The sequence below is a fragment of the Castanea sativa genome, chromosome 3 (genome assembly GCF_040712315.1).
Source record: "Castanea sativa cultivar Marrone di Chiusa Pesio chromosome 3, ASM4071231v1".
NCBI classification, from domain to species: Eukaryota; Viridiplantae; Streptophyta; class Magnoliopsida; order Fagales; family Fagaceae; genus Castanea; species Castanea sativa.
In genome coordinates, this window is record NC_134015.1 from 24,555,604 (window position 1) to 24,570,558 (window position 14,955).

The window sequence follows — 14,955 nt, forward strand, 5'->3', positions numbered from 1 at the left end:
CTGGGTGAAGGCAATCCAGTTCTGGTGGGGGAAGTAAAGGGGATTTTGGGGCTTGATACCAATATTCTAATGAGATTCTCTCTTTTAAAGGCCAAGGAGGCCACTACAACGGGTAAAGCTAAAGTAGAGAGGTGTCCCAGTATGCCTTAGTCAAAACCAAATTAGCGGGCAAACCTATGGGAATTATAAGTTTGAGTCTCATACTCGTCTTGAAAGCGTGCCTGAAGATGAGAAGGAAAAGCACAAACAACAAAAGAAAGTTCTTCCTTAGACTAAGAGGTGTCTTTGTAGCGAGAAACATAAGTACTTTCTGACGAAGTGAATAGCTGGGCGAGTCCACCCTTTAAAGTAGAGTAAGGTCTAGTTGTCCAGTCAGTGGGGTCATCTAATACTTTGCTAAGAAAACTATTTGAAGACACTACCATTTTGTTCCAATGCCAAGAGTGTGGCAGTCCTTGGGGTGATGGCAGACTGGTCTTATAAGAGCTTAACACCTTAGGGACAAGGGCATAGTTCTTAAAGTGTTACCATAACCAGCTTTGTAAAAAGGAAATAGGTACAAAGGTTTCTTCTTGAAATCTACCTCATGAGCGTTGCAAGTTAAGTGTGAAATGGTCTAAGTGAGAATACAAAGTTTCTAGAAAATAAGGAGCAAGAGGAAAGGACTGTCCTTTGGCTAGTTTAATAGCTAAAGGGAAATGTTTGCTTAGGATCTTCTTGTGAGGATATCCCTCAGACAAATGAGCAATAAAGGCTTCAAGTTCATAAGGGCTAAAGTTACCTTCTCCTACAACAAAGCCCGTGCCTTCCTTCAAGGATTCTCCATTGGCTTCCTCATCCACATCCCATTAGCATATTCCCTCTAGAAGTACCTGATCCATCCTTAGGAGTTGGCTCTGGAACCTTTGTCTCCGTCAACACCAGTATCTTCTGGAATTTCCTTACTGGGGGCTTTCCCATTTTTTGTTACCTTTAGGACTGGTTTCTTTAAAGTTTTCTTCACTGCATCTTCAAGGAATTTCACAGCTTTAGACTCATCAGGAGATAAAGAGATGTCGACTACTTCACCATCTCTAAACATTGGAAGTCTTAATATCTCATAGACATCTTCTAGAGATGGAGAGATATCTTGACACCCTGTGAAGAAGGTATGAGTAGTGTGATTCCACCGATACAGAAGGGAGAGGAAACTTTCACCGTCCTTGCTGATCTCCAGACCAAAGAAAACAAGAATTGTGTCCACAAGTTTCACTCTCTGTAAAATCTCCATGAAAGGAGGATGAACCAACACTTTGCGGCACCAGCTTCTCAAACCCCTGGAAACAGAAGTGTGGGATTTAAAGACCACATCTATGGTCAAGGACGGACCTAGGATTTCAAGCTGGGGGGCCGGAGATAAGCGAATTTTTTTTTTCAAATACGTGTCCATATGGTATTAACAAATAATCAACCATGACAAATACCCAAAAATCATTATTTTTTAATATATGAAGATACAATCATATATCAACAAAAATAAAAGACATTAAACACTATTGTTTCTTAATACAATCATCTATGAAAAGGGAACTCGACGCTCTTTCAAATCTTCAAAATCATCTACTATTGAATCCAAACCAAATGTCGAAGCTATATCCTTTTCAATGTATAACATTAAAGAGTCTGTCAAAAAATCATTTTCCATTTTGTTTCGAAGGTTAGTTTTGACCACTTTCATAGCTGAAAATGCTCGCTCTGTTGTAGCAGTAGAAACTAGAAGAGTAAGCACAAGTCTCACCATTCTATAAACAAGTTTGTAGTGTTCTAAATTTCTAGTTCTCACTAACTATTGACACAACTCAGATAAACTTTTCAATTTTTTGAACTATGGATCCTGAACTACATTATGCTCAAAATGATAAAGCTCATTCTCCAACACTTGTTTGTCATAATCTATGAAATCTTGTTGATAGAAATTCTTTACCAACAAACAAAGTGTTGGAAAATTTAGACCCCGGTTGATTAAATTAACAAGTTTTAAATCTAAGTTGTTAATTAAATTTATTATGCATAAAACTTGTTAGAACAAACAAACATCAATATCATGCCACAAATTATATGCAGCGGAAAAGTAAATAAGACAAGATATGATGACCTAGGAAAACCAATGAAACTAACCAATTTCACAGTAAAAAACCTGGGGGGAAATTTTCCCGAAAAGCAATCCACTATAGTAAAGAGAAGTTTCAGATCTAGTACAAAACCTTTATCCCTAGACTCTACAATCCCCGTAGATAAACTCACAGCAGAAACCTTCTACCGCTTCAGAACCTCCGAACTCTTCAATATATGAACGCCACCCTTGGATACACAAATCCCAGTACGTGACTAACCAATTGCGCTGATCCCAGTACGTGACTTCAATCACCAACTAGAGAAGAAGATGTTGGTTGCAAAGTTCTTCACTTCATTAATAATGAAGATCAAGAAGCACTTGGTTACAAAACCCTAAGGCGCACAAACGCAGTAGCTTCTTTTTAAGAGAATAAGGCTTCAGTCACCTTTTGCATATGTTCTCCTTGTATTCTCTTATGTGACAGCCTCTAAAATAAGCCTTATATATGTCTAGGGTTGTGAGAAAAGAAACCCTACACAAATACAAAAGCCTGGCCCAAAAATCAGATCTGAAAATTCAGATTTTCGTAACCTCGATAGATAGCCTCGACAGATAGCATCTGTTGAGCCTCATTAAACCTCGATAGATAGCTATATGTCAAGAAGCTGTTGAGCAGCTGTCCACCAGGTGTCCAACAGCTATCCGCAGGTGTCCAGCTTTAGTAAACACATTTTCTTCACTTGTTTCTTGGTCCAATCTTCATGGCTTTAATACTAGACTTGAACAACAAGTTCTTTGAAGTATTAAACATATCCTAAATCAATCCAAATACAAGTAAAGTGCGTTTTGTCAAAAGATTAGCCAACTTCATAAAATATGTCTTTAACAATCTCCCCCTTTGGCAATCCATGACAAACCACAACAAACAAATGAACATATGAGAGAAGTCATAAATCACTCAACTCATACTCACTTATTAAATACAATAAAATCTACACTAACACAAACTATTGAAAATTTTTGCAAGAAGAGAGTTCATGGCATGGAAGACTTTGACAATCTGTATTTCTGAAACATTTTAAACAAAACAAATCAAGACATCTTTGTGTGAAGCAGAAATAATAGATTGCATACAAATAAAGAAACATGTGTATAAAGAGAGAAAAGAAACAACACATGTAGAGGTAGGTGAAGAAAACATACATCATCACACACACACATATATATATATATCAAAGATAAGCACAATGTATGTAAAAATTGTCATAAGACCTAAGGTAAAGGAACAAGAAGCTAAAAGTAACTTCTACGTAAACACTCCCCCTAACAAGATGCAACACATCTCCCCCTTACAAAGGAATGTATTTCTCCCCCTAACTTGTAGAATCTTAAAAAGAAACCACAAATTCTCCAATTTCTCCCCCTTTTTGTCACGATTGACAATGGGTAGAAGAAGTTAGAAAGTTTCACTCGAGAAACATAAAGATGATCAAACATGATCAAGGGGATACAAAGAATCCATAAAAATGCATGAATGTAATGAAACAATATGCTATGGATGACAAGATAAAATAAACATGCAAAACATGGAAAGAAGAAAATGCATGTAGAAGATCTCGATTGATCGAGAGGTATCGAGGAGCTATCGAGCAGACCTCGATGGATCGAACAGCTATCGAGGAGACAGAAACTTTCTCGATCGATCCACCTAGCTATCGAGATGTGTCGAGATTGCGATAAGATGCAACTGAAGAGCTCGACAGATAAGCCAGGTATCGAGAGGTGTCGAGGAAGTGTCGAGATAGCTTAAAAACAGTTTTTCAAGAAGAGAAAAAATATAGATATGAATGCAATCAAACATGCAACTCAGCCAATGACCCAACCAACATTTTAACCTCTTAAAACATCTCTTAACCAACAGAGAGTGAAGCACATAGCTCCCAAAAACACACACACACACACTAAACAAGTCTAACTGATTTTATATTTCAAAAACAAGTTAAGACAGTTTAGTGAGCATACATTAACACATGTAAATCTTGTGATGATCAAATCACATTGTACCTACACATGTATCAAAAGTAGCAAAGAATATTGCGTGTTGTGTGTGAAAACATCACAAGATTACACAAGTGTCTCTATGTTATGACGATTTGAGATATGAGAAAATCACTCTAACTCACACACAATCATAACTGTTTGATGGGAACTATCACCTTTAAGGTACATCCTATAACTCCCACATCTCCTAGAAAACACGTTTGCAATCATATTTAAAGCATTTTTGATCTTTTTTGCTTTTATTTTCTTTGCATATTTTCTTTTTATTAAGCATATCATGCATGGGTATATGAAAGAGAGAAAAGAGATACCTAGTTATGTTAAGCTTTTGATATTGCACTTTTGCTATGCCGAAGCATACAGATGTCATTGACATTGCACTTTTGCTATGCCGAAGCATACATATGTCATATCATGATTGGCGAGTAATAGTGGTGAGATGGTTATTTATGCATTTCTCTTAGGATTTTCTAGTTCAACCCGTCAAAAAGAGTGATACGAGTGTTAAGTTCAAGAGATCACTTAACCTTACTCATCACAAACAAAGAGCTACAAAGCTCACTTGCTTAGTTGTGCATAGAGATGCTCATCTAAGTTACAAGAGATACAAAATTTAGAAAACTCTGTTTCAATGGCCATTTTAAGGTTCACAAGAACCGATGTACACAAAACACACACTGTTTTTGTATTTTTGTGATTTTTTTCCTCTTTATTTTTTATTTTGAAAACAAAACAAAATAAAAACTAAATAATCAAACAAAAACAGATAAACAATCATGAAAGCATGAAAAAAAAATGCAAATGCATGAAGGCATGATAGAAAGATGCAGATGCATGAAAGCATGATTTCAAAAGCAGATAAGAAATCAAGCAAAGAGAGTCCTACTTTAGATAGAGAGAATTAAAGCATAGGACAAATAGAAAAGACAATTAAGTCTTAGGCTCCTTTCTCACCCACACAGCACGAGTCTTTGGCCGTGAAGATGAAAAGGCACATTTCCTAGTATGATTACTAAAAGACATAGAAGAATTAAGATTCTCCTGAAATTGAGTTAAAAAACTCAAGACCTTTAATAACTCACCAAGAATAGGTACAGAGCCTTTAGAAAAAAGGATGAGACCTATTGGACACTCGCTTATGAGGAAACAACTTGAAATAATTAGAACGAGTGTGTCCAGAAACACCACAATGGTGACAAACATGAGCACTTTTAGAGTTACTCGGCTTCTCAGAAGGAGGTCTAACCTTAGAGGTTGACAGAGACCTCAACTTAGGACAATTTGGCCTAATATGACCAAAAATGTGACAATGATGACAAGTGGGGACAAAAACAGATTTTTCTTTCATCCTAGGAGGAGTTTTAGACATAGGTTTAGAAACATCAGCGTTAACATCAGATTGTTTACCTTTATCTATTCTAGCAATATTAGCTTTCAACTCTTGATTATTCCTTTTAAATGGAGGAATATAAAAATATTTTTCGTTTGAGTTAGGCTCAGCAATAAGTTTGGCGCTAGTTAAATTTTCAATTTCAGTTTTAAATTCAACTAGTTGCTCTTCCAAGCTCTTAATTTTGTCCACCTGAGATGAAATTTGATTTTTAAAATTCTCTTTCAAATTATTTGCTTCATCCAATTTTGCAATCAAATCATCTCTTTCAAGTTTGACCTTTTTAAAATTAGCTTTTAATTTTGTAGAACACTCAAGAGATTTCATACAAAAATTATAAAGCTTGCAATAGGCATCATGAATATCATCATCATTATTCAACACAAGATCATGCAAATCAAAGCAATCAAGAGCTTCCATGACAATGGAGGTCAAGGATCACACTCAGGAAATTAATCCAATCAGAGTGTACCCGCTCTGATACCACTTGTTGGGAAATTTAGACCCCGGTTGATTGAATTAACAAGTTTTAAATCCAAGTTGTTAATTAGATTTATTATGCATAAAACTTGTTAGAACAAACAAACATCAATATCATGCCACAAATAATATGCAGCAGAAAAGTAAATAAGACAAGATATGATGACCTAGGAAAACCAATGAAACCAACCAGTTTCACAATAAGGGGAAACCTTCCCGAAAGCAATCCACTATAGTAAATTGAAGTTTCAGATCTAGTACAAAACCTTTATCCCTAGACTCTACAAACCCCGTGGATGAACTCACAGCAGAAACCTTCTATTGCTTCAGAACGTCTGAACTCTTCAATATATGAACGCTACCCTTGGATGCACGAATCCCAGTACATGACTAACCAATTGCGCAGATCCCAGTATGTGACTTCAATCACCAACTAGAGAAGAAGATGTTGGTTGCAAAGTTCTTCACTTCATCAACAATGAAGATCAAGAAGTACTTGATTACAAAACCCTAAGGCGCAAAGACGCAATAGCTTCTTTCTAAGAGAATAAGGCTTCAGTCACCTTTTGCATATGTTCTCCTTATATTCTCTTATGTGACGGCCTCTAAAATAAGCCTTATATATGTCTAGAGTTGTGAGAAAAGAAACCCTACACAAATACAAAAGCTTGGCCCAAAAATCAGATCTGAAAATTATGATTTCCATAACCTCGATAGATAGCCTCGATAGATAGCATCTGTCGCCTCGATAGATAGCATTTGTCGAGCCTCATTAAACCTCGATAGATAGCTATCTGTCGAGCAACTATCTACCAGATGTCCAACAGGTGTCCAACAGCTATCTGCAGGTGTCTAGCAAGTGTCCAGTTTTAGTAAACACCTTTTCTTCACTTGTTTCTTGGTTCAATCTTCATGGCTTTAATACTAGACTTGAACATGTTCTTTGAAGTATTAAACACATCCTAGATCAATCCAAATACAAGTAAAGTGCGTTTTGTCAAGGATTAGCCAACTACATAAAATATGTCCTTAACACAAAGGTCACTACTTCTGAAAGATTTTAATGCCTCTTAAGGTTCTAAAGCTGAGCTAAGCCTAAGTAACTCCATTTCATCTTCATTAAACCGATAATTTAGTTCCTGTAGTTGAGAATCTATTGCAGCATAAATTAGTGATCTCCATAGTTTCCTTCTCAAGATGCAAGATGAAGACAAATTCAAATGAAGTTAAACCATCATAAGTTGACTCTACTTCTGCCTGATGTTCTCCATCAATTGCATCATCAATTAGATTTAGTAAAACTTCAATAGTTGAAGTAAACATCCTTAATAAGCTAGAAACTAATCTAAAATGTGAACTCTAACGTGTTTCTACAGGTCGTTGTAAAGTGCCAATTTAATTAAGTCTACTTCCAGTCTCAAGCTCTTCAAGATCAATCAAACGTGCTATTTTATTAGCATTGGCAACTTTCAATTGCTCATTACGCTTGCATGAAACATTAACAATTTTGATCAGAAAAAGCAATTTAAGAAAAAACCCACTAATGGGGACAACTTGTTTTGATGCTTTTACTAATGCCAATTGTAAGCGATGTGCAAAACAATGGATGTAGTAAGCATATGGGCAATCATTCAAAATCAGAGCTTGTAATCCATTCCACATACCTTGCATGTTGCTTGCTCCATCATATCCTTTCCCGTAAATATTTTGTATATCTAAGCAATGTTGAAATAACAAAGAATATATCCCCTTCTTTAGAGTCAAAGCCGCAATGTCAACAACATGAATAAGCCCAAAAAAAAGTTCATTCACATAGCCTTCTGCATCAATATATCTAAAAACCATAGTCATTTGCTCTTTCATGAACTCATCATGAGCTTCATCAGCCATTATGCAAAACTTTGCATCACCAATTTCTTCCCAAATGGCCTTCTTCACTTTGGCTGAGAAAACATGTAGAATCTCCTTTTGAATCCTAGGTGATGTGTAGGTTGCATTTTTGGGAGCTTTTTCTATTATTTCAACAACCTTCTCATTCTAAAAAGTCACAATACCCAATGATCCAAGAAAGTTCCCATGATTTAATGAACTAAAACTTTCATCTCCACCTGTAAAAGCAACAGCTTGAAAGGCAAGATATCGGACAATAAAACTTGAGGCCTTTAGTTGCAATTTGTTCAGTAGTGAAATGATCAACTACCCTTTGTAAATGCTGCCATTGGTTCATCAAATCCTTACACATTTGCTCGGCAACTCTATGAGCTGAGTTAGGGTCTTTTCTTATATGACCTTGAAAATAACAATCTTTGCCCCCAACTTTTTTCCAATTTCTAAATCCACCAGCAATGAATGTATTTTGTCCCACAACCCCATTTGGATTATGAAAGACAAAGCAAGGTAGACAATAAGCTGCATCTGTCATAGGAGAATATTCAAGCCATGTTGAATTATATTCAAACCAAGAACCTTGAAAGCTACGATTGTGCTTTCCACTTTTTTTGTATATCTTTAAAGGAGGTTGGTGCGGACCATTTTTAATGTAAGCCCGTCGAATTTTATCACGTTGATTAACATGATATTCCCGTATCTGTTTGCGTGTTCCGAGATCATAATCCAAAGAATCAAGATCAACTTTTTGAAATTGTGTTTGAGAGACATGGTTATTTTTCGGAATTGGGATATTGGCATTTTCTGGAATTGGGGAATGGATATTTCTTGAGATTGGAACATCGACATTTTTCGGAATCGTTGAATGAATATTTTCTAGAATTGGAACATCCACATTTTATAGAATTGGAATAGCAACATTAATTGTTGGCAATCCCACGTTGACTTCGGAAATTTGAATCTTTTCTTTTGAAAAAATCAAGCATTGTAGTTGATTTTTTCATGATCTAAAAATAAGAATCATATATATTATCACGGTTGTTGTTACTAACTAAAGACAAATACTAGAATCTAGGTAATATGCTTGATGCATTTAATTATAAATTTAGTATTTCTCACTTCTTTTCAATTTATAAATTTATCTAATTTAACATTATGAGTTAACAATAGGCGCAAGTGAATCACTATTATTTTCTTAAATTTGTGTGACAATTTTCTATATTATATGATTTGTTTTTTTCTTGTCTATGGTTTGCCTTTATTTATCTCTTTGTGACTTTGTCTTTGTGTTGTCTCCATCTTTCAAACATTGACCCACGAACCCAATCCCACTACCGACACTATAAATTTATTCTGCACTACTAACCAAAACTTTTCTTAACTTTAACTTCTTCTTCTTTTCTTTTCTTTTTTTTTTTTTTTTCTATCACTTTTCCCTATTATGCCCAACTACCAGTCAACAAAGAACAAACAAACAGTCAAACAAATATTCTCTGACCTGAGTAATCTCTACAAACTCTACTCTTTCTCTCTCTCTCTCTCTCTCTCTCTCTCTCTCTCTCTCTCTCTCTCTCTCTCTTATCTATATAATATAAGAGAGAGAGTCACAAAGACAAAAAGCCAAAAAAAAAAAAAACACCACAGGCCACAACACAAATTCAATTCACAATCACCAACATTAGTTCATCACTCATTAGTAAAAACACAAACACTCCACAAGCACATATTGTTAGATTATGAGATTCACAAACATTTTATTAGGTTTTGAAGGAAATGATAGATTAAATACCTGTGAACTGTGAAGACTGGAGTAACGAAGCTGGGCTAGGTAGATCGAGCAACTGGCGGCGATGGCAAGATGGGTCTCGCGTGGGCGACGGCGACAGCTGAGACTCTCGCGTGATGACTGATGATGGTGGTGTCGGCATCGTCTCGCCTCTCTGTCATCGTCGGCATGATGATGGTATCGTCTAACTATTTGAGTACTCTCTATCTCTCTATCTTGCCTCTCTATCTCTCTGTGACTCTGTCTCGCCTCACTTTCCTAAGTTTCCTTTCTTTCTTTTTTTTCCTTCGTCTTTCACTATCTCCGTTAGGTTTTTCCATTTTGGATTGTTGAGTTTTTTTTTTTTTTTTTCTTTTTATTTAAATGGGTCATGGGCTCTTCACACTTGCCTCCTGGGCTGGCCTACTGGGCTAGGAATTCATGAGGGGGGCTTGAGCTAAAATCTAAGGGGGGCCCAAGCCTATATTTTTTTTTTTTGGAAAATTTAACTTGCTAAGAATTTTTTTTTGGGCCCATGGAGGCCCGAGCCCCCTTAGGCCCCCACCTGGGTCCATCCCTGTCTATGTTGGGAGCAAAGTCCCCTTTGTAGGTGCCAAGCCTAGGAATGTGCTTTAACTCCAGATCCATTGCTAAAAGATCGTCAGGTTCCCCACATGCTAAGTAGGGAGGGTTTTCAAAACAAGGGGCTAAATCTCAATCAAGACTTTTATCAAATAGATCGTCTTTGAAGAAGAGAGGGATAATCCATTGTTCCTCTTTGGGAGGGTTTTCATCTCCCCTCAGAAGGGGTTTACTACTCTTCGAAGGGGTAGGTTCCGAAAATTTTACACCCATGATTTGGTGTTTGAAAAGAGTTATGGGTTTTGGGTTGAAGAAGAAGAAGATAAGGGAAAAAGAGAGAAATAAGGAAGGGAAATATTTTCTTTTCCTTTTATACTCTGAGGAGTTAATCTTTTCCCTCGGAAAGAGGCTTGTTCAAAAACGAGATATCTTTTAAAAATTGACACATGTCTGAAAAGGAAAAGAACTGAGTCTTTGACAAAAAATGCAGTTAATAGTACTAAAATCATGGAAGCCGCCTTTACAAACAAAGTGTAAAGGCGTGACCCTTCACCAATAGGTTCAGGTTAGTTTGTTCCATTTCATTTTTATTAATTGACATGTTTACATTTTATGTCTTTGTGCAGGAATTTTATATATGGTAAAAGAAACATAAAGCATAACATAAATGTAAATAAACAGTAAACATAAATAAAAAATAAAAAAAAAAACTTTCTTTTTCTTTCTTATATATTCTTTTGTGTTTAAATTTTTTTTACAAAAATTGGAAAAAGGGATTTACATGATTTGGCCCTTGTGGCCTATCACCCCTTTCCTATATAAAAACACAAATAGTAACAAAACAAAGAAAATTAAAGTTTTACAACCTAAGCCAATAGATGGGTAAACAAAAACGAACAAAATAAATAAAACATAAAAGAAAAAAAATAAGATTACAATGAAACTGTGGCGCATAAGCATCCGAGTCATCCCCAGAGTCCTCTTGGGGATAGTTTGGAGCTAGATACTCCATCTCTTCCTCTTCCTCCTCCTGTTCTTCACCTTCATCCTCCCCTGAGTCAGAGCCATTAGAGGAGTTTGACTCCTTTGAGTCAGAAAGGTCCAAAGCACTAAACTCCAAGCCTAATTGAGAGGGCTTGCGCCTTCTCCTGTGCTTAGAGGGGGCGTCCATGGAAGTAGCAAGTGCTGCATCCTCAGCGTCTTCTTCAACCTTTAGCCGATGTTGCTCCAAGTCTTTTCTTCTTTGTCACTCCAGTTGAAGGGTGCAACCTTTTCAAGAATGAAGACTTGGGGAGGTAGAGGGTGTATGGAAAAAGGGAGAGGGGGATGCACAGAGCTTCATGGTGGGGGAAGGAGTGTTGTTGTCGGGAGAGCTTGGAGTGCTCTCAAAAGAGTTGGAGGTGTGTTTTGGGGAGTTAGAACCAATGGAGGAGAGGTTTGACATTTTCGTGGGGGTTAAGGTTCTTTGAGTGAATCTGGAGATACAAAGGGAATGAAAAATGAAGAAGAAACATTCCCTATTTAAATCCTCAACTACAGTTAAGTGAAGAGACATGACATTTATGAGGAGTAATGTTTGTCTGTCAAAACGCAACAAATGAAGAGGCACCAAAACGACTAGAAGCACCCCTATAAGCCACATGTCCATATTCAAACGTCACAAGGCATGATTACCAGAGTGTTAATGCTTGTACCAATGTAACTGTCAAAGGCCTTTGCCATTACTGCCATTGACAGTCAGGGGGGTTAATGTACATTACATCACTAATGCATGGGAGACTGCATATGTGGTTGGATCTGGAGCTTGTGGAATGGTTGTGAGCAAAGGAAGAGGAAGCATTGGCTAAAAGATTCTATTCTTAGTTCATGCCAAAGGCGTGACTACCTTGGGAAGGAAATAAGATATGCATCTGACATGGTACTCAAGCACTCACAAAAAAGAAGGTAGTGACTTTCTAAAGTCAGCAACTATGGGGACACTCTTTATTGGTTGAATGCATGTTGGACCACCTTAGAGACACGTGCATCATTCACAATACTCTTGATATCCTTCTCAATGTCCAGGACTTGTTTCCCAAGCAGTGGCAAAGTCACCTACCCACAGGTCCCAGTGCCAAGTTGGCACAATTTCTATCCTCTAGTCAGTGGATAATATCACAACTGTGGAAATGTCCAAAATAGAGAAATGATGACTTAACACATGTCTTTGTACTCAGTCATATTCCTCAGACTATAAGGGGAACATGCAATTGTAATTTTAGGGTAAGAACCTAAATAGATATTTGTAGAAGATAGTAGAAAGTTGATAAGATAGGAAAGTAGAAAACAAGGTCTCTCTTTAAGGAAGAGCACCCTTATCGTACAAGAGTGACCTCTTTTCCCCATAATATAGATCTGAGCAAAGCAAGAACATTCCATTCTTGCTCAAACCATGGTTTTCTCATTCCTTTTCTAGAGTTTTCCACATACATCTTGTGTCCTTTTACGTTCTTGCTATCACTTTCTTCTTTTCTAGCATGTGTCATGTCAAAGCTAGCATCTTTGTCACTTAAAAGCTTTCTCATGTAGATGTATTGTTAGATAATTTATTTTATTTCTTTATATAAGCTCAAATCTAATTTGCACGTACAATAGTTTATTATGGGGTGATTTCATATAAATCTCTTAATTAGGGTAGACTATTTATAATGTATTCTCCACCTAGGGAGTCATTGCTAGGGGGCCCAAAACTCATTTGCAGGTAAGAGTGTGCAGCAAATCCACCAACCTGCCAAAACTAACGTGATCAAACCTAACCCATTGAGTTGGGTCGATTTTTATGTGTTGGTGGGATGGGTTATAAAATTTTTTTTAACAATGGGTTGGATTGGATTTGGGTCATAAAATTTACAAATCCACCTAAATCGACCGATCCATCTATATTTAATATATATATTTAAAATTTTAAAAAATATATTATACATTTTTTAAAACTTTTTTGCCCCCTTCCTAAATAAAATCCAAATCTTAAGTTCTTCTCATATAGTTTGTGTTTGTTTGGTGTTATGCTCATGATTAGTTGGTTATAAATTTTTTATTTATTTGTGGTAGTATTGTTCTAATGTTCAATTTAATAATAATAATAATAATAATAATAATAATAATAATAATAATTAAAAAAAAACTATCCAACCCATGAGTCCAACCCGACCCAACTTGATCTAGAGACTGAGTTAGGCCCTTGTGATAGGTTGGATTTTGTTGGATTTATTTTAACCCACTATGGTAGGTTGAGTTAAAAAACACTCCTCAACCCAACACAACCCAATCCAATCCAATCCAATTCATACACACTCATATATCACCAACATGGGCAATTAATCAAAGTGAAACCCTAACCCTAGCTAGTATTTTGTCATAGGCTATAATTGGTATCATTTATGAGATCTTATTAACAACAACTCTTAGATAAATTATTAATAAAATAATTTAGGAAAGGTTTAACACTATTTTTGTGAAAAATATAAAAGTTATCAAAATAAATAACTTTTTTTCACAAAAAATTTCTAAAAATATTTACTAAATAAATGCTCTTAGAATATTTTTTAATTTTTTCCTTATTTATGTGGGGAAAAAAAGTATTTTTACCTATTCTTTATGTTTAGCAGCTAATCACCCTAGATTTACAAAACCTTATAGCCTCTCACTCTACTGTACTGTTCTTCTAGGGTACCTTCGATCTCAGACTAGACATTGAGATTTGGTCTATATATGGATACGGACAAACGAGCGTTCGATCTTTGTAGTCCAGTTCACCGACAGTCGATCTTTCAAAGTCATGAGGTCTTCTTAAGAAACCATAGGACATGCGGGAATGAGGTCGGATTGGATCGTTCTATCGTTGCATGCATGATCGATACCTCGCTATTTGCAAGGAAAGGTTGAGATATAAACTTTCAACTTGTCTAGACTTTGATCTAAAACATTACTACTTTTACGTGCAATTGCTTACTAGTGGACAAAATACAAACTTTTCATGGCAAAAGATTTGTAGCTATACCAGCTCTTACCAGACCGACTGGATTGTACAGAGTTATAGACCCAGAAAAGGCAATTATTTAAATTACGAAACAGGGTTGCTTGATGCCTCTTGAAACTTATCTTAGAGACTGACAGACTCGGGAACACGCAAGCTGAACCCATATAAAGACTCGCATGCTGTATATCCTCATGATAAAAAAAAACTACCATCTTATCGGTTTGGCATAGCATTTCGAAACTGCAATTTTAAAAAGCGTTTTGTTAATGCATGCCTTAAGAGTATACATTAATCATCTATTTTAACAAAATTTTATAAAAAATTAAAAAAACTGTCAAAACAGTTAATTAATTTCTTATTTGTTCATAAAAAGTTTTTAAAAATAGTTTACTAATGTATGCCTTTAGAGCACACATTAGTAAAACTCTTTAAAAAAATATAAACCTTTTTTTAAAGATAAAACATAAGTCTTTATAATTTTTATTTTCATGTATAACTTATTCAATAGCTCATTTATTATTTTATTTTATTTTTTTTGAGAGAGCAATAGGTCATTTATTGAATAAAATTTTATACCTAATTATCATATATAATTTGTTTTTGTCTTTGGGATATAATTTGTTTTTGTCATTGGGATTAAGGTTTGGTTGGTTTTGTTGTAATTTCTCATGTACATC

General features: G+C 35.8%; 1 protein-coding gene across 1 annotated transcript; it reads right to left on the reverse strand.

Annotated features, from left to right (window-relative positions):
• Nucleotides 1–7,421: 7,421 nt before the first annotated feature.
• On the reverse strand, nucleotides 7,422–9,841 carry LOC142628733 (uncharacterized). The gene is made up of 3 exons (XM_075802777.1): nucleotides 9,703–9,841; nucleotides 8,227–8,789; nucleotides 7,422–8,063 (listed from the first exon to the last, which is right to left on the reverse strand). Exons 1-3 carry the CDS (start codon nucleotides 9,839–9,841, stop codon nucleotides 7,422–7,424), a joined length of 1,344 nt encoding a protein of 447 aa, XP_075658892.1.
• Nucleotides 9,842–14,955: the final 5,114 nt, after the last annotated feature.